At 33.9% G+C, this 20,429-nt stretch overlaps 1 protein-coding gene and 1 long non-coding RNA gene across 3 annotated transcripts; both read left to right on the top strand.

Annotated features, from left to right (window-relative positions):
- The first annotated feature begins 1,185 nt into the window (after nt 1-1,185).
- LOC118484142 lies at nt 1,186-4,264 on the top strand. Of its 2 annotated transcripts, none has more exons than XR_004872863.1 (4): nt 1,186-1,548; nt 2,109-2,217; nt 3,879-3,950; nt 4,063-4,264. It is a non-coding gene; the product is annotated as an uncharacterized LOC118484142 (long non-coding RNA). The 2 variants fall into 2 exon arrangements; XR_004872862.1 differs by having other exon boundaries at nt 2,109-3,429.
- Nucleotides 4,265-4,900: 636 nt separating this feature from the next.
- Nucleotides 4,901-18,619, top strand: LOC110919814 (exocyst complex component SEC3A). Its single transcript, XM_022164071.2, has 25 exons — nt 4,901-5,265; nt 8,089-8,159; nt 8,244-8,324; nt 8,399-8,466; nt 9,200-9,302; nt 9,644-9,795; nt 10,160-10,277; nt 10,373-10,477; nt 10,579-10,680; nt 11,149-11,286; nt 11,374-11,502; nt 11,590-11,670; nt 12,407-12,481; nt 12,566-12,739; nt 13,237-13,372; nt 13,461-13,519; nt 13,660-13,830; nt 13,900-13,979; nt 15,950-16,031; nt 16,135-16,232; nt 16,454-16,562; nt 16,668-16,736; nt 16,843-16,908; nt 18,140-18,229; nt 18,349-18,619. The coding sequence occupies exons 1-25, from the start codon at nt 5,088-5,090 to the stop codon at nt 18,457-18,459; spliced, it is 2,646 nt and encodes an 881-aa protein (XP_022019763.1). The 5' UTR covers nt 4,901-5,087; the 3' UTR covers nt 18,460-18,619.
- Nucleotides 18,620-20,429: the final 1,810 nt, after the last annotated feature.

The raw sequence follows: 20,429 nt of genomic DNA, 5'->3' as shown, positions 1-20,429 counted from the left end.
ACAACATATTTAATATTTAATGACCAGAGTAAATAAAAAATTAGAGGATACAATGGTTTTTTTCCCTCTCAACTATTTCTATTCCCCCATTTATAACCCTCACCAACCCTCAATTCATATCTATCATCAAATTAGACAAGTTATCTTTTTTACTTAAAAAACAAAGAACACTTAACTCCCTTGAACATAAACTATGGGGGAAACGTGCTGCAAAACCATTGAAAAACAAAGAGAGTCTAGACTTCAAATCGCAAACAACTCGTCCGCCACTTTGTGTATCAACTCAGGTTCAGATTATCAACCTGTATATGAGTGATGTGCTATTACGAAGACAAGATACACAAAATTCAAGATTCACGATAGTTGCTGCTGATATATTTTTGTACTCAAATTCAGTAGCTATCAGACCAGAGAAAAATAGCTACAACTTAGATTTCTTTTATATTTCGCTTAACACAAATAATCCTTCTTCAGTTCCATGTCCCCAATAGCCCTTGTCAAGTTTAAAGTCCTGTTAACTCGACATCAGTGAAAAACCACCAGCTTTTAATATCCTTTCTTTTTCAGTTTCGAGATCAAGCTTATGATCTTTTGACAGATTATATGCCTGATCCTTTAGAGATATCACACAAACAAGTTTTTTCTTTCTTTCTTTAACAAGCAAACTACCAGCTTTTAGTTAATGTTTTTCAATTCCCTCAACAACTATCACAACAAACAATCTGCAATTTTGATTTAGAAGTGTGAATTGAAAAGATGAATTGAGGGTTGGTGAGGGTTATAAATGGGGGAATAGAAGAGGTTGAGAGGAAAAAAGACCATTGTACCCTCATGTGCATTGCACATGACAAGAATTAACTGAGATTTCTAACTAGGTTTGACCTAAATGACAAAACATGTAAGATTTTGAAAGGTTAATAACACCGTCTATAAACTTTTGACATAAAAAACAAAACTTGTAATTTACTCAAACGCATAATCTCTATACCTAATAAAACAACAAGGTTCTGCCACTTGGCATCACCTCACTCAACCAATACACATGTCAAAATTCTAGCCAGTCCACATCATCCTATCCTAGGTGTAATTTTGTGAGATTTTTCAATTTTTACTTTGAAAACAAAATTCACTTCATCTCTCAAAGACAAAGACAAAACCAAACTCAAAACTTTTGGAACCCGTGTAACATCTTTCTCTCTCATCTAAGTAAAAGCCTGTTCATTTCAAAAGCTAAAGTCAAAAACTTCTCTTTCTCTCTTCCTGCAGCAGAAGCCTATGCGTTTGCAGGTTTCCTCAAATAACTTATCTCATTCAAAATTCAAATTCATTATCATCAAACGAAATCTGCAAAACAAATTCCAAAACGCAGAGGAAAAGAGAGAGAAGAGACGACCTCTATTTCATCTTTTCAAAAACCCTAAACCCAATCTAAAAAGGAAGACCACGCTAGCTTGATGGGAGTTTGTTTGTGGGGTTTGTTGTATTTGTTTTTGCTAGATTGAGGATCTTGAATCGTCGACTATGATCGTGGATTCTGATTCACAAAAGGTATTAACCATTATTCTGATTCACAACATCTCAAATCTTGTCTGGTGTTCTCGATTATACATATTCATGTTCTTATTGTTTGTCTGTTATTTCTTCTGAAACAACTGATCGCGTTTAATATTTTGCGTGTTTTTTATTTATCATTCATTCGTATGTTCATCACTTAGGGTTTCAAAAGCCCTAAATCTGATTAATTTTCTAAAGCCCTAAATTTTGAAATTACAACTCTTGCAAGGGAATCGATTTTTGTTTTTCTATCTAGAAGAATCAATATATATTGCAAGATTATAGATAGAAACTTATTGATTTGGGTGTTCAAACTCATTCAGATTGATCAAATTTTGAGAAACTTCATTGTAATATTACTTAAAAGATTATTGTTGTCATTCTACTGGAATAAGAGAATTTTTAGCCGTGAAAGAGTGTGCCTTCAGTGAGTAAGGTTAAACTCTTCAAATGTTGGTGGTTGTGCATTTTAAAAAAAACTTGATATCCTATAATTGCAATTGAAATATCAAATATTGTTCTATTACTATTTAAGAAAAACAATATTTGAACAGGGGACTCAACCAAGGTAACGCATTGATTCCATTTTGGGTAGTGGAAACTTGAGAGAAGCTGTGAGGCTTATTCCAATTCTCTGCATTCGACAACATATTTCATACACAGGTTTATTTTTAAAATTTCAAATAAAATCCAGGTTGTAACTGTCTTATTCAGCTATATTTAGCATCACAACCACATAAAACTGAACTTTAATAGGTGGTGGTTTGAGTTTTGATCATAGTTATCAAAGGCGTGAATCTAACACGAAATTTGCGGGTTTTAGTTTAGTCTAAACGGGTTCGGGTCAGTTTCCGGCTGAACACGTTTAGCTAAACGGGTCAGGTTCAGGTCAACCCTTTGGGTTGGCGGGTTGACCAGTTTAACCAATTTATATTATATTATTCTTTTATACAATATGTATTATGTTATAAATTAAATTAAATTGGGTGTTTTTTGTAGTAAGTGTTTATTTAAGTCTACTAATTTGCTGAAAAAAGTAGAAAAAAATTAAAAAAATCGGGTTGATCGTGGCGGGTTTGGGTCAATATGCGAATATTCGAGTCCTGTTTCGGTTCATATGTATGGCACGATTTCGGGTCGGGTTGAACCCGCAAACACGGCCCGTTTAGCACCCCTATTTAACATGCAAGGAAATGAAACTTAAAAGTGTGTGTTATTATTTATGCATACAGTTGCTATTACGTTTTATCATTTCTGTTTATTCTCTGTTTCAGTAAGGTAAATAGCCTGCAACTTCTTGATTTATGAGGTAGAAACTTGATGATATTTAAAAGATTTAATGCCATTTATGAACTTTTGGTAGTTCGTAAGGCTTGCACATCTTATTGGTATGGATCTAATATAGAAATAAGTCGAGTCAACAGGTATGCACTCAATAATTATCTATTGTTCGTTTTATAGATTTTTTGTTAACCATGTGAGCCAATTACCATACTCATGGACTCCAGCGATACCCAACCAACCAGTTACATTGGGCGGATGGGCTCTTTTTTTTGTGTAAATGCAGTGGTTTCCTTAGCATGTTACCTTGTCTTAAGTCCGCAATTTGGCCTTCAGTTCCCTCTAATGCATTTTTTCGTATTTTTTATTGTTTCAATACTATGTGACTTTAAATGGGTTGTCATGGTTATTGATAATTAGTTTCCAGTACACATCAAATAACAACTTTTCTTGAATACCCATTTGATTCTAGAACAGGAAAGTAAGGAATATTATGTTACAAAATGGGTAGTAAAAGTCAACATCTTGAGAAGTTTGACATTTTATGAATAGCACCATCCTTTTATTACATACAGGGATCATTCCAACGATTTGGTAAGTTGCTCTATTTTTTCTACATATGCAATCTTTTAGGTTTATTAGTGCATTGGTTCTTTAATTGGAGTCAATTTTCGCACTTTTTAGCACTTAATTATATATATTCCTATGTTAGATCTATGTATCTGTTGAAAGGGTGAAGTATAAGGTTCAATAAATGATTGTCTCAGTTTTTTTGGTACATTCTTAGGTCTTGCATGAAGGTAGTGTTGATATCTGAAGAGGATGGAGAAGAGGGGACTTGTGTTTGTTTTTGTGAAGTGAATCTATAAAGCACAATTGAGCTAGGGACTTGTGTTTATTTTTGTCAAGATTCTTACACAGATGTGTTAGTTTATAGAAGGATTAATGTGCCGTAGTTTTGTACCACTATATTTGTTAATTTACCTTTTGTTATATTTTTTTGTTTACTTTTATTCTTAGGGTTTCTTGAATATTTGTTCTAGGTTTCATGTTTGGCTGAATTCAAGAAGTTCGAGAGACTAGACCTCACCTTCAATAATCTGTTGTCACACGAGGTAATTTATAATCGATTTATTGAAAAGCTTGCTCTTGGTCACCGTCAAAAGTTCAGTAATTTTTTTTTACTATTCATCACCACTTATAGTTAATATGTATGTATAATAATAGGTTGAAGGAGCTGTGTTGGAAGATGGACGTACTTGCAGCATTTGGGACAAATTTGCACATGAAATTAAATAATAATACGGCATCGTTTTCGTTCAGCTGTTTAGTTGGAACTTGTAGTCGACTCATTCAGGTGTTTGGATGTGTGTTTTCGGTTTGAAGTATAATTTCCTAATGAGTTGTCCTCAATGGGACATTATGGTGTTAACTGGTGTGCTCACAACCAACCAAAAGCTAGGAGTTGTTCAAAACTTTTTTACTAATGTTTTGGATCCAAAAAATGGCCTTTAGCTATTTGTGTTGGGTTTGGATTGACGACCACCCCGTTTTCCACCCACCAAACCATTTAAATTCAAAAACAGATATTGAACACTGAAACTTTTTTATACATTTTCTAAAACATGTTGACCCGCCTGCTTATGTAACCCGTTTAGATACCTAGGTTACACATGTCCCGTTTGGGTTACCAGCATTGTAAGCAAATTTGGATTACGATTCAGCAACTTGATGTGAGTAACTGCTCATGTGCGGACCAACGAAGGTTTGGCCGGAACCACACACAATCTGTCACCAGTGGTTTTATGTCATTCATGATAATATTGTGTGGCAAACAAGCAAAATGAATGTGGAATTAGGGGATGTTTATGGATTAAGGCTTGACCATTTTTATTTCAACTATAACTTTCCATTCAAAACAATATAACAATATAAATTATTTTTTCCTGCCCGGGAAGTTCCCGGGTTATAACCTAGTAATAATATACATCTACATCTACATGAGTAAATAAAAGGAAATAAAAAAATAGATGAATAAAACACATAACAATAATCTACTTACTTGAAACCATCCGATAATAGTAGAAATTTCCCTAGACTTGAACATGACTCCGTTAACAATGAAAACAATACGACTCACAAATCACACATTTTGACCACACCCCTTCAACTAAACAGGTGAAATCTTGCTCCCAGATCTGTTCTTGATCTTCAAATAATTGTACAGTAGCAGAAGAGATTGGCCGGAAGAAATGGCGAAATCGAGCGCCGACGATCTGGAGCTCCGGCGAGCCTGCGAAACTGCAATGGAGGGAACCAAGCAGAAGGTTGTGTTATCGATTCGTGTGGCGAAAAGCCGAGGAATTTGGGGTAAATCAGGGAAAATCGGAAAGGGTCAGATGGCTAAACCTAGGGTTCTTGCAATCACCAGTAAGTTTTCTCTTTGTTCCTGTTTATTATTGTTTTTGTTTGGATCACACACACTTTGTTAGAGAAATTTAGTGGTGGTTTACTTGATTAATTGATTTGGCTGCTTGTGATGTGCTTCATGGTAGTCATAGCTTGTGGAACTAAATTTAACTAAATTTTTAAGGTGCTACCCTAAATCCTAAGGATGGGGAATGGGTTGGGAATGCTATGGGCTTGGCTCATAGTTGTTAATAGCGAATAGGAGACGGTAACAAGCTACCTATACGCTGGGTAGCGATAGCAATGAAATAGCGGGCGCTATTTTATGTTTAGCGACACGCGAGAAGAATATTGTATACGTATATTATATCCAAATACGCTGTTTTATATGTATATTTAACAAAAAACCTAAAATCCCGCAGTTTTATACCTATAAAATCCCGCTATCTATATTTAAACAGAAAAAAAAAACTAAAATCCTGCTATGGAGGCGCCAAATTCAGATAACGACACATGAGCGCCCGCTATGAGTGCTATTAACAACAACTATGGCCTGGCTAAGTTAGACTTGAGTAAGTGGAGATGAAGAGTAGCTTCCCTTTATTTTAGTAGTGTTGACTGCTTGCTTATGCAACGCTTTAGGATGAAAATGAACATAGGGGTACCAGGGGTTTAAAAAACAAAGCACCTCAGGTAGGTAAGTAAGTATCTAAACATCCGTTCAATACCTCAATATGGCCATCAGAAAAGATGGAATATGCTAAGGATGTTTAATGGGCTTGGAAGTTGGAACCAATGTTTTAAAAACCGGTTTTTAAGTCATACCGGGTTGTGCTCTAAAATGGTTCAACCGGTTGAACTGGATTGTATCGGGCAGTTGAACCGGGTTACTAGTTAACCTTATAAATTCCACAAAATACAAATTCATCTCAATAAAGTGATAAACAATCCTATCTCAACTAGGATTTATGTAACTGATCATAGTTTTATCTAAAAACAACTGTTTTAAACAATTGTTTTTATTGTAAACTATTAAAAGCATTTTAAGAATATTTTTATTAGTTATAAACAATATTGCATTGTATGAGGTGAATAACAATTTTAACAACGACGAAATATTGGAATAGAAGACACTTGGTTAATTACCGGAAATATGGAAGATTAATATTATCTTAATATTGTATTTTATTAAAATTAAGAAATCAAATCTTAAGATAATGCAAACCGGTTCAATGGTTTGAACCTCGGATTTAACGCCGGTACATAAGACATACCGTATTTGGGTTTTACCGGCCTTTATCGTACAGGACTCATGTCCGATATCCGGTTTTACCGGTATAACCGGCCGGTTCATACCGGTATTTAAAACATTGGTTGGAACAATTCCTTCAAGATATTACTGAGAAAAATAGGATACCTATAAAAAATAATTTCTTTAAGCTTACCATACATGTTGGGGGCGTTTTCTGCTACAATCCAGATGACCCATGAGGCATAAGATAAAGCTGGCTAGATTGCATGTTCGAATTATTAATAAGTTATTTCGTGCACATGTTTGTTAGTCCATTTCTTTATCTCTGTTGCATTTAGTACCCACATTTACATCATCCCACATAGTTGTTTTTTGACTGCATTTTGTTTCTTTAAATTGTACTTGGACCTTGTTTCTTCGAATGAAAAAGATCAGAAAATTTTGGGGCTCAAGTTTGTCTACTGTTTTTCTCTAAAACCTTGATGAGATCCAATCAAACTTGAGATTCTTTTCATCCCCTACTAACTTCAAGTATTTGAACAAAATGTCCACGGGGCAACTAGGGTTTTAGTATTTATAGGCTAGAATTAGGGACAGGGTTAACCCCTTTGCTAAACAAGAAACTAACAAACTGGGACCACTTTTCATCTTTCATTGTTCGTAGTCCATACTCCATAAGTGACACATCAGATAATGTAACATCGATCCCACATTAGCTTGTTGGCTATGAGAATCCTTGTTCTAAATTATAAAAGAGAAATTAAGACTTTATGTAGTCAAAGCCGAGCGCATGGTGACCGTCATGATCAGGCGCCGGTGAGGCGGGCACCTTGATTCTGTTCAGGCGGAAAACTGTTCTGAATCGACTAGGAACTGGCTTGAACATGCGAAAATTGGACTGGGCCATTTAAATTTGAACTAGACCAACCTCATCTACTCCTGAACTAGCTGCTATCTGCTCTGCTGAGTGACTCCCTGGTTCGAATTATTTGTCTACTGTGAAAATCTTATGTGTAGTGGTTTTATGAGGCGAGTTTTGGGAACTAAAGTGCTGTTTGGTTGGTAACCTTGTGCTGAGCCATTAAGAGGCCTAACCGATTAAGTGGTAGCCTCTGAATCGGTCATCATATTTCTAGAACTTTACCCATTAAGAGATGTATTTTAAGTGAACCAAACACACTCTTCGTCCGACCGATTCAGAGGTAGCATCTTAATGGAATCATTAAGAGGCACCAAACATCCTCTAAAAGATGTTAAGTTTTAACTCTGGAGGTAGCCTCTGAATCGGTCATCATATTTCTAGAACTTGTAGTTATTTTTGCCTATAGTATTTTTGGAATTATTTTTGTTATTGCGCTTTTCTTGTCTTGGACGTGTGTTTTATTTGCACCTCGTCAACATGTGACAAACTGACAGGCGAGCCCTTTGCGCCTTTGACTACGTAGACCGACCAAATGTAATAACAATTAGAAAAAAAAGTTTATCAATAATTCTTATCGTGATTACTTTATCAGTTAATAGTTTGGATACAATTCCTATATGAAGAAAAAAAAACGTAAGTTTGGTCTTTTAAGCATTTGTGTTTTATGCAGCAAAAGAAAAGGATCAACAAACTAAGGCTTTTCTCAACGTGTTGAAGTATTCAAACGGAGGAGTTCTTGAGGTACATAGTTTCCGTTATATGCGTATTTCTATTTATTTTAAAAATCAGTATACTTAACAAATATTATCTCCAAAATATGTGTAGCCTGCAAAACTATACAAACTTAAGCATCTTTCTAAGGTGGAGGTTTTAACTAACGACCCTAGTGGATGCACATTTATGCTGGTAACGCTTCTTTTTTCATCGTAATTGTATTAGCCCGCTCTTTGACTTGTTTAACCGGTCAAATCTTTCTTTAGGGATTTGACAATCTCAGAAGTCAAAGTGTTGCTCCTCCTCAGTGGACCATGCGAAATATTGATGACAGGTAATCATACCTAAAGTTATAAATTTACTTAAACCATAATAATATTACAAAACGTCTAAAGTAGGGTGTGCACGGTTCGGTTCAGTTCGGTTTTATGGTGAAACCAAAACCGTAAACGAAATGTTCGGTTTTCGGTTTTTGAAAACTGTCCGGTTTCAGTTTTTTTCAGTTTTAGCAATGGTTAGGTTCGGTTTTGGAACAAAATTACGTAAGACTCAAAAATAAAAAGTATAATCCAAGATTTAAAAATCTATCTTAGATGAGTACATTTAAGTTGTTATAATACATCTTTCTAATTACTGTTGTCCGCATAAATCTAACCTTCTAATCTATTCTTATGTTTCTTTAAAGTTTTTATTAAAGATTTTCTTTTATAATACTTTGAAAATCATTTAACTTTTATGTTAAGTTTTTATAAGAGATTTTCTTTTATAATACTTTGAAAATCAATTAACTTTTATGTTTAAATTTTGTTATTAATAGATAAATCATTTCAAATATAAATAAATATGTTAATGTTTTTATTGTAAATAGTTAACATTCAAGAATAAAATTTATAATTCATAAATCAATATTTAACAAACATTTAAAAAAATGATTTTTAGGTAACCGGACCGTAAATTTTGGTTTGTTTTTCTCAGTTTTTTGTGCGGTTTGGTTAAATTGGTTCTTTTGGTCCGGTTAAATCGGTTCCGTAGACTCTAAAGTTGTAATGTATTTTCTTATGTTTCAGGAACCGTCTCTTGCTATTTATATTGAACTTGTGTAAAGACGTATTAGGCCATCTACCGAAAGTTGTGGGTATTGATGTTGTCGAAATGGCTCTTTGGGCCAAGGTTCGTACGAATTCTTTATTATATTACTGTTGGTTCGTTTCTTTAGAAGTGGCTAAATGGGCGGGTCGGGAAAGTTGGGTAACGGGTCAAAATGGTTGGGTTGATTCACAAACTCTTTTTTTCCAATTAAATTTTAAAATAATTCATTTTCAAAAATGCGTTAGGGTGTATAACGTTTTTCACCTCGTGACCCGTTTTTTAGCTTATTTTTTTTATTAAACCCGTTAGAGATCAAACATAACACAAATTGGCCCTTTTGAAAGTATTTGGGTCGAAATTGTCACCTTTACTATTTATTATATAATTTACTGATGTAGCTTCTAATACTTTTAATATTATAGGAAAATACACCTGTAGTATCAAAGAAACGCAATATACAAGATGGGCCTGGGCCCGCTGCTGACGTCATTGCAGAAAGTGACATGAAGGTTACAGTTGAGAAAGAGCTTGTTTCTCAAGCAGAAGAAGAAGACATGGAGGCTCTTTTAGGCGTGTATGTTTTTTTTTATATATGTTCTTAAAATTATTACTCGCATATAAAACAACTAGGTTAGAAACCCGTGTACTACACGAGCTGGATCAGTAAAACATTATAGTTATAAATTAGCGGAAAAAAAAGAGAAAAGCGGGGAAATTATGATTTAATATTATTATTTATAAATTATATTTAACAAGAGGGAGAAGCGGAAAAAAATTGATTTAATATTATTATTTAATAGGAGAGAGAGAGACGAGAAACTAAGGGTGGGTGAGGATGCACCAGAAAGTGACACGTGTCCTCAAAAGATTTTCTATAAATATAGATGATTTTGTAATATATTAATAATATTCAACTCTGGTATTGAAATGTTACTCAGATATGTGATGGGTATTGGGGAAGCAGAAGCCTTTTCTGAACGTTTAAAACGTGAACTTCATGCTTTGGAAGCAGCAAATGTGCATGCCATTTTGGAAAGCGAGCCTTTGGTCGATGAGGTCAACTTTCATTTTTTGACTGCTTTTATGTTGACTTTTCACTCAATGGTCAATGTAATTTTTTTTAAAAAAAAATTCCGCTTATTGTCCTACAGGTGCTTCAGGGGCTTGAGGCAGCGACAATTGCCGTTGATGACATGGACGAATGGCTTGGGATTTTTAATATTAAACTTAGACATATGAGAGAGGACATTGAATCGGTATGTGTATATTCTAATAAATATATATATATATATATATATATATATATTACAAGATTACTTTTGTGGGTGATTAATAATGTTTCATTTTTTAATCACAGATAGAAACACGCAATAATCAGCTGGAAATGCAATCTGTAAATAATAACGCTTTAATTGAGGAGCTGGATAAGCTTCTCGAGAGATTGCGTATACCTTCGGAGGTACGTGTTGGATAAAAGGTCAAATGAGTTACATTATTTCACTAATTATCTATTTTTTCTTTTCTAATAATACAATTTAGGTGGTTTTATACATTAAAAATACGAGTAAAGTACCCGGATGGTCCCTGTGGTTTACCAAAAAATTGGATTTAGTCCCTAGCTTTCTAAAAGTACACATGGTTTACACTTTGTAACACATTTAGTCCCCAACTTTTTCCAAAAGTTCATGGATGGTCCCTGTGGTTTGCACTTTGTAACGCATTTAGCCCCTAACTTGGACATGCTAAAACTTTTATATTTGTTAGCTGGGAGTAAATACATTACAAAGTGCAAACCAGGGACCATCCGTCTACTTTTGAAAAGATAGGGACCAAATCCAAAGTTTTGGTTAACTGCAAGGACCATCTGTGTACTTTTTTATTTTCTAATTAACAGTCTAATAATAATAATACTGTGATTTTGTTGCAGTATGCAGCATGTCTAACTGGCGGCTCCTTTGACGAGGCTCGCATGCTTCAAAATATCGAAGCATGTGAATGGTTAACTAGTGCGTTAAACGGCCTTGAACCACCTAATTTGGATCCAAGTTTCGCAAATATCAGAGCGGTATATACAATTTTTCTTCTTCTTTTTTTCTTTTGCAATTCTTTTTGTTTATCATAGTATAACAAAACATTATTTCATTATTTACAGGTCAGGGAAAAGAGGACAGAACTTGACAAATTAAAAACGACTTTTGTTCGGAGAGCTTCTGAGTTTTTAAGAAATTATTTTGCTAGTTTGGTGGATTTCATGATAAGTGATAAAAGTTACTTCTCTCAGGTTTGTTCCATAGGCTTTTCTTATAATTTTTTTTTTATATTTTATGGCATTTGAATTTTGAATTTGGTGGTGTTTTGCATTCGACAGAGGGGACAGCTAAAGAGGCCCGATCATGCTGATCTTCGATTTAAATGCAGAACTTATGCTCGCCTTTTGCAACATTTGAAGGTCAATTGATATAATTTTATAATTAGAGGCGTCAATTTTACCCATACACACGTGAATGGGTCAATTTGTTTTTTTTTTTTTTTAATTTCTAACGGCTCAAATGAACCAAATCACAAAATTTAGTTAAATGGGAAACCGGTCTAATGGTTCCATAGTCGTCCAAAATTCAAAATTTAGCGCATACAACTAGACATGTACAAAAAAATTGTTTAAAAAAAACCCCGAAAAAACCGTTTCTGAAAAACCGGGTTCAACCCGACTGGCCCGATGGTTTGGATACCAGCTCGTATTCTCGATCTTTGAAATCGTTTTATAAACCGAACCGGTTGCTCCCAAACCGGTTTATAACCCGGACCAAATCGGTTTCATAGGTTCGGGGTTTGATCCTTGGAAACCGGTTTAAATCCGAACCGGTTTGAAAAAAAAAAACCGTTTTGTTCACCACTCAAAAAATCGGTTCGGTTAAAAAAATTTATTCAGTTTGTAAAAAAACCGATTTGTACACCTCTACATACAATCTAAATTACTTTATGCAAAGTTATATTATTATTGGTATAATCTAATATTCTTAATCATATTTAACAAATTAATACTTTTTATTTTTTTTATAAAGTTGGACAAAACTTGACCTGTTTTGACTTGAACCCATTTTGATCCGTTACTCATCTCACCAATCCACCCTTTTACACATATTAATATTGTGTTTAAGAATCTATTTACGTATTATAATATGCAGAGCCTGGATAAAAATTGTTTGGGTCCTTTGAGGAAAGCGTATTGTAGCTCTCTAAACCTGCTTTTACGGCGTGAGGTAAGCATAAAGTCTCGATCTTTATATTATATAAAACACGTAACTGAATTTTTTCTATTAAAAAGTTATAATATTTTTTTTCAGGCTCGTGAGTTTGCTAATGAGCTTAGAGCTAGTACTAAAGCATCAAGGAATCCTACTGTTTGGCTTGAGGGTTCCGGTGGTTCAAATCAAAACGTAAACAATGCTGATACGTCACAGGTTTCCGATGCATATGCGAAGATGCTCACAATATTTATCCCGCTCCTTGTTGATGAGGTTATAAATAAATTTAAAAGTCCTATTTGTTGTATTTATTAGGAGTAAAATGCCATTTCGTCCTTGAGGTTTGGCTAGTTTTGCAACTTTTGTCCAAAGGTTTGTTTTTCTGCATTTGGATCCAAAAGGTTTGAAATCTTGTCATGCTCATCCGGCTCGTTAACTCCATCAGGGGTATTTCTGTCTTTTTTATTAACATAAAGGGCAATTCGGTCTTTTCAGGGGTATTCGGTCTTTTTACATAAAGTGAAAAAGACCGAATTGCCCTTTAAGTTAATAAAAAAGACAGAAATACCCCTGACTTAACGGAGAAAAATGGAGCCTGATGAAAATGACAAGATTTCAAACCTTTTGGATCCAGATGCGGAAAAACAAACCTTTGGATGAAAGTCGCAAAACTGGCAAACTTCAGGGACGAAAATGGCATTTTACTCTATTTATTAGTATTATTATATGTGTTAGAAAATTGTCTTAATTATCATCATTAATTATTGCAGAGTTCCTTTTTTTCGCATTTCATGTGCTTCGGAGTTTCCGCACTCGCTCCGCCAGGAAGTCCCGCCAATGGTGACAAATCAAATGATGATGATTTAGGGATTATGGACATTGATGATAATGATACCACCACTAAAAGTAAAACACCTGCATGTATTTTTAACTTTTTAACCGTCCATTTAATGTACACCGTTGTTGACCTATATATTTGTATAAAATCTTGTAGATATATCAGAGCTTGAAGCACTAAACGAGTCACTTCGCGATTTACTCGATGGGATCCAGGTACATCGATGTAACATACGATGTTACACATGTTATGTTAAAAAGTTTAATTATTTTTTTAACAAAACTTATATTTGAAAGCAAACGGGTTGAAAGTTCTGTGGTTAGTTATGATTAAAAAATATCATGTTGATTTTCAGGAGGATTTTTATGCGGTTGTTGATTGGGCGTACAAGATTGATCCGTTACGGTGCATATCAATGCACGGGATAACCGAAAAATATATTTCTGGTCAGAAAGCAGATGCAGCCGGATACGTGCGCCTTTTACTTGACGCACTGGAAGGAAGAATTACCGCACAATTCACTCGTGTATGTTTTGACTTTTTTGTTGACCCGTGTTCATTTATACGTACCTCTAATTTGTCACTTGAAATGTAGTTTGTAGATGAAGCCTGTCACCAGATTGAACGGAATGAACGAAATGTTCGACAAATGGGCGTCTTGTCATACATTCCCAGGTAAGCCGTACAAAATGTCAAGTTATAATAATCCGTTTTTAATGTTTAGATAAAAATATATTTTGTTTTATCTGATTATTTTAGACATTCTCTACATATACAAAAACCAATTCTCTACAAAAACCAAGTTGGGGGAATAGTGCCACGCAGCTGCGTGGCACTCCCCTATTCGACCAATAATTTTTTTTTTATATTCGTTTTAAAATTACGGTTTCGTCCTTACTTTAAAATAACATTACGTTTTCGTCCCCAACTCAAAATAAAATTATGTTCTTGTCACTCGCTCAAAATTACGATTCTGCCCTCGGTTCAAAATTATGATTCTATCCCCATATTACAATTACAATTTTGGCCCCGGTTCAAAATAAATTTTTGTTTTTGCCCCAAGCGTGGCACTCCCCTATTCGACCAACAATTTTATTGTTTTATATTCTTTTTAAAATTACGGTTTCGTCCTTAATTTAAAATAAAATTACGTTTTCGCCCCAGCTCAAAATAAAATTATGTTTTTGTCACTCGCTCAAAATTATGATTTTGTCCTCGGTTCAAAATTATGATTTTATCCCCATATTACAATTACAATTTTGGCCCCAGTTAAAAATAAATTTTTGTTTTTGCCCCAAACTAAAAATGACGACTTTGCATTTTCGCCCCGTTTTTCAAAAATTATGATTTCGCCTTCAGTTTAAAATTATGTTTTTGCCCGGTTCAAAATAAAACTATGCTTTTGCCCCCCTATTCAAAATTACGATTTTCCACTCAGTTCAAAATTTTGACCCGGTTCAAATTAAAAATATAGTCTTGTCCCCAGCTTAAAATTACGATTTTGTCCTTAGTGCAAAGTTATATTACGATTTTGTCTCCGGTTCAAATTTATAGTATTGCCATCACTTTAACTTTTGCCAAATTACGATTTTACCCAAGTCAACAAATACAACTTTGCCCTCAGTTCAAATTATTGTATTGCTATGGTTTTACTTTTTTTAGCAAAACTATAAAAGTGTTTTTTTATTAGTTGACTGGATTTAATTTTTTTCCATGTCAAGGAGCTTCCTAAAACTCACTCATTAATCCTTACAAACTACAGTTTTGCCCTGAGCTCAGAACTACGCTCTTGTCGTCGTTTTAGTTTTTTTTTCCTAACAAAACTAAAATAGTGTTTTTTTAATTGATTGAGAATTATTCGGCCATCGCCCCGCAACGCGGGCGGTGGCATTAACTAGTTAATATAACAATTGTGGGTGCTTATTAATAGTAGAATTTTTGTTTTTTAGTGCCTAAATTTTGTTTACCTCCCTGATCTTTAATAAGTTTAACATTTGGTCCCTCAGCTTTTATAAAGTTATATTTGTTTTTCTTCTTTCTTTGAATCCATTTGCACTACAACCCCTGAACTTTAATGAAGTTATCATTTTGAGTTTTTAACGAATTTCCTGTTACGTGATTTTTTATGGGGTTCATTTTTTATAACGCTTCACCCGAGTTATTTCATAATGTTGTTTCTAAACCGACCGATTGTTTTAAACGTTTTTTTCAAACCGTTCGATTTTTTTAAACCGCCCGACGCTCATCTCTAAATACACCGTTGCGACGTGTTCTTTTTGTGAATTTTCGTAAACCTTTTTTTAAACTGACCGGTTGTTTTAAACGTTTTTTCACACCGCTTGGCTTTTTAAATCGCTCGGCGCACCTCAATGCGACACATTTTTTTCTACTTTTAAACCGATTGTCGTGTCTATATACGTTTTGGTGTAAATTTTGTTCGAGCAACTTGCTTTCGTATATAACAACGTAACTTTTCTGTGACTTTTGAATATACAGTTGCGACGTGGTTTTTTTTTATAATAACGTACCGCGATTTGCTTATTTTTTATCTACATTTCGAACCCGCCACGGAGTGCAGGTGGTAAGCCACTAGTTGTAGTATGTTTATAAATCCTTTTAATTGGTGTTAAATATTTTTAATGTAGATTTGCTACTCTTGCTACGCGCATGGAACAGTATATTCAGGGACAGTCTAGAGATTTAGTTGATCAAGCATATATTAAGTTTGTAAGTATTCTCTACTCTTGATCTAATTACTGGTCATCTTTTTATATTTTAATGTTTTTTTTTTGTATAAATTATTGGTGAATAATTGAATATTGTTTGTCAGATTGGTGTGATGTTTGCAACTCTGGATAAAATTGCTCAGACCGACCCAAAATACGCCGATATTATACTTCTAGAAAACTATGCTGCATTCCAGAATAGGTAAAATTTTACTTTATACAGGTGGCAAAATGGGCGGATCCGTGATTGACCCGTAAAACATTTTTTATTCATTTTAACTAAAGAGTTGATGCGTTAAAGATGATTACAAAAACCATCTTTTTTTTTTTTTTTTAAATAAAATGATTCAGGAGGTTGTAAGCCTAAAAAATAGAAAAAAAATAAAATAAAAATAGTTGCTGATCAGTGCCAGTTTTATGCAGTTTGTATGACTTGGCAAATGTCGTTCCGACTTTAGCTAAATTTTATCATCAAGCGAGTGAATCATATGAACAAGCTTGCACGCGCCATATCAGTATGATTATTTACTATGTAAGTTAACGGCTTTTATTTAATGGTATATATTACGAATTTGAATTTCTCGATCGGTAGTCGTTAATTCTTGGACTGTGTATAACCGTTCTTAAATTTTTGCAGCAATTTGAGCGACTTTTTCAATTTGCTCGAAGAATCGAAGATTTGATGTACACCATCACTCCTGAAGAGGTTGGTACTTAACGTAATATTTATTAAATGAAACAAACTATATTATTCGTCTTAATATATGCTTTTAAATCAAGTTTAAACTAAAAGAAATATGTCTTCGTTACAGATTCCTTTCCAGCTTGGTTTATCGAAAATGGATCTCAGGAAGGTGGTGAAATCAAGTTTATCAGGAGTAAGTTATTATATATAATTATTAATAAAAATATTTTGGAATAATACATAACAATAGAGTTAATTACACCGTTAGTCCCTGTGGTTTATGGAAAGTAACAACCTCAGGTACTAATAGTTCAAAGTAACAATCTAAGGTTTTAATTTTTGATTTTGTAACATCCTTGGGCCTTAAGGCTAACAGCCGTTAAAAACTATCTGAGAACTTAGTACCCAACCTTGAACTTTGGAGAAACCACAGGGACTAACTACAAAATTAACTCTTGTAATATATAAAACACAATTTTTCTTTTTTCTCTTATTATTTAATTAAACCATTTTAATTATGTATGTAAACCATTTTTTAAATAATTATACGTAATTGACGTATTAAAGCTAATTTGAATCCACTTCAGTAATTAGCTTACAAGTAAATTAACGGGTATATTTCACAAAATATAACCAAGTTTTAGGAGTGTTTCAATTAGGTCACTCATAAAAAAAATTGTACTAATTAACTCATTAAAGTTTATTTTATTTGCTAATCCTATATAGTTAATCTGAATGGGAGGTAAACTATCTTAGGTGACATTTATTTTTTATTTCTATAAAACTTCATATTTGATTTATTGTTTGATGACCACCTTCAAACTAAACTTCATATTGATCAACCATGTGCACCTTTTTTAATAAAGTTGAATTTAGTTTTTGATGGATATAAACTTTATTTTTTTTTTTACTAAAAATGAATTATGTGTAAAAAGGCTTAGAATTAAAAGTGACTTATTCCATGGTTTCGAGAAGTTTTTTTTATAACGCATATTGACCATTTTGGATTTTATAAATTAGCGTGCTTTGGTTTGTCCTCATTTTTATATTTTTAGTTAAATAATAAAAAAAAAAGACTCGGTTAAAGAAAATGAGAAAAATAAAATTTGTGTTTTAAATACTATCAGAGTTAGTTGCGGGCCCTGTGGTTTCTTCAAAGTAAAAAGGTTGGGTACTAAGTTCTTAATTGACAAAAATTCCCAAAGTTTTCGGTTAGTATTTAACACCCGTTAGCCTTAAGGCTAAGGCCCTAAGATGTTACAAAATCAAAAGTTAAAACCTTAGATTGTTACTTTAAACTATTAGTACCTAAGATTGTTACTTTTCATAAAGCACAGGGACTAACGGTGTAATTAAATCCATAACAATATTTGAAAGTTATTGTATAATTTAAAAAAATAATGACATACTATTTGCATACACAGGTTGACAAGCACATTGGTGCAATGTATAAAAAGCTGCAGAAAAACTTGACCTCTGAGGAATTATTACCTTCACTATGGGATAAATGCAAGGTATTTTGATCTATATTAGTTATAGATTTTTATTCTGTATTATTATTTTTATTTAATGGAATATATACTATATACTATTTTCGCCACTAAATGAAATAAAATTAATTAATGATCCACAGAAAGAATTTTTGGACAAGTATGATAGCTTTGCTCAGCTCGTTGCAAAGATCTACCCGAGCGAGACAATTCCGTCTGTTACAGAAATGAGAGATATTCTAGCATCGATGTAGGGTTCTAGTAGCAGGTTTATAGACGTTTTTCAAAACATCCAGATCTATGTATAAATATGTGCTACTTTGCGTGGTCGACTTGGTTTTTTTTTTTTTTTTTTTATTTCACTTGTTTGTAAGTTGTGTTATGAATATATTAGAGTTAAATGCTTGGTTGGTCCCTGTGGTTTACAAAAATTTCATACTTGGTCCTAGTGGTTTACTAATTACACGCGTGGTCCCAAAAGTTGTCAAAAATGAACTCGGTTAGTCCCATGACTAACCTATGTTAAATTTCTCAGTTAACTATGTATGAAATGAATAATTAAAAACCTAAAACTAAGAATTAAAAAATTAAAAAATTAAAAAACCCACTGCATCATCTTCATCACCAACCCGCACTGATTAAACAGATCCGGTGAGTCTAAAGTGGGTTTCAGGCTTCGGCTGAGCTGGACCCGGATTACTCAGCGAAGCTACTTGCACAGTGGTTAACTCCGGGCGGAGAGCCCTGTAAAGATTCCTCCACCGAGGATATCATCATCCGAGGGTGGGGTTTGGACCTTGAGTTGGGCGGTGATTACTTTGAAACCGATTCAAGAACTCCAACGGGTCTGCTCGGTTGCCTGAAATCTAGCAATGTAAGAAGTCAGATTACAATCGGGATGTCTGGGTGGGTCGATGTAAGGTTCGCCGGAGAGAAGAGGGAGGAAGAAGTGGTCGTGGTGGATTGGTTTATTCGCCGGAGAAATCGGACGACCGGCAAGTCGCCGGAGAAATAATCCGGTGACCAGATTTGAGAGAGAGAGAGAGAGAGCAGAGACCTTGTGTGCGGCTTAATTTTTTAGAGAGAGAGAGAGAGCGGTGACTAGATGTGCGGCTTAATTTTTAGAGAAAGAGAGAGCGCTGACCAGATTTTTAGAGAAAGAGAGCAGGACCTTAAGCTTCTGTGGGTTGGTGATGAAGATGATGATGGTGATGAAGATGATGCAGTGGGTTTTTTAATTTTTTAATTCTTAGTTTTAGGTTTTTAATTGTTCAAGGGTAATATAGTAATTTCACACATAGTTAACTGAGAAATTTAACAGAGGTTAGTCAGGGGACCAACCGAGTTCAGTTTGACAACTTTTGGGACCACGCATGTAATTAGTAAACCACTAGGACCAAGTATGAAATTTTTGCAAACAACAGAGACCAACCAATCATTTATTTCAATATATTATTTATAGTGACTCTCCACATCATTAACTTCTCGTTGTATTTACTCTTATGTTATTGTTGAGCCTATAAATAGAGGTTTTTAATTTCCTACATATACATCAATAGGATTTGTATTCTCTCATTCTCTTATTCTTATCTCTATATATTACTAATAGGTTTAGTTGTTTTACAACATGTTATCAGCACAAAAGTGCTCTCTCCAATAAAATCCCAATCCTAATCGTTTTCCATCGAGTTCGGTTTCAACAAGTTGATTTGTCGTGATTAGCGACCTTACAAAATTTGGTAAGTGTTGGGAACGTGTGGCTGACTGATGTGCTTTGATTCTAAAACAAAAGGGATCCATTACAATGATTATCATTCTCTATTTTCTATTGCTTGCCGGTGAAATCAATACCTTCCTTATGATCATGTATGTATTTAATTTACCCTTCTGAGATAATTTTATAATTACCTTTCTATTGGTTTGAGTTTCTATGAGACATTTAATCAACAATTATTTAATTGATAATATTATTAATAGCTAAAAGTATAAAACATTTTTTTTCTTGATTGTTGATAAAAAGAAGGGTAAACTACACTTTTCATCCTTTATGTTTGTAGTGGGTTGCAATGGATACCCTTTAATTTCAATAATTACAGTCATAATCTTTTATTTGGAAAACCCATTACACCTTTCGTCCTTTACCACTAACCAAATTAAAAATCAACGTTAACTAAAGTCACATAAACCCCATGTGAGGGCATTTATGTTTTTTTCACACGTTCTT

The sequence above is a fragment of the Helianthus annuus genome, chromosome 2 (genome assembly GCF_002127325.2).
Source record: "Helianthus annuus cultivar XRQ/B chromosome 2, HanXRQr2.0-SUNRISE, whole genome shotgun sequence".
Taxonomy (NCBI): domain Eukaryota; kingdom Viridiplantae; phylum Streptophyta; class Magnoliopsida; order Asterales; family Asteraceae; genus Helianthus; species Helianthus annuus.
This window is presented reverse-complemented; position numbering and strand designations above follow the sequence as displayed.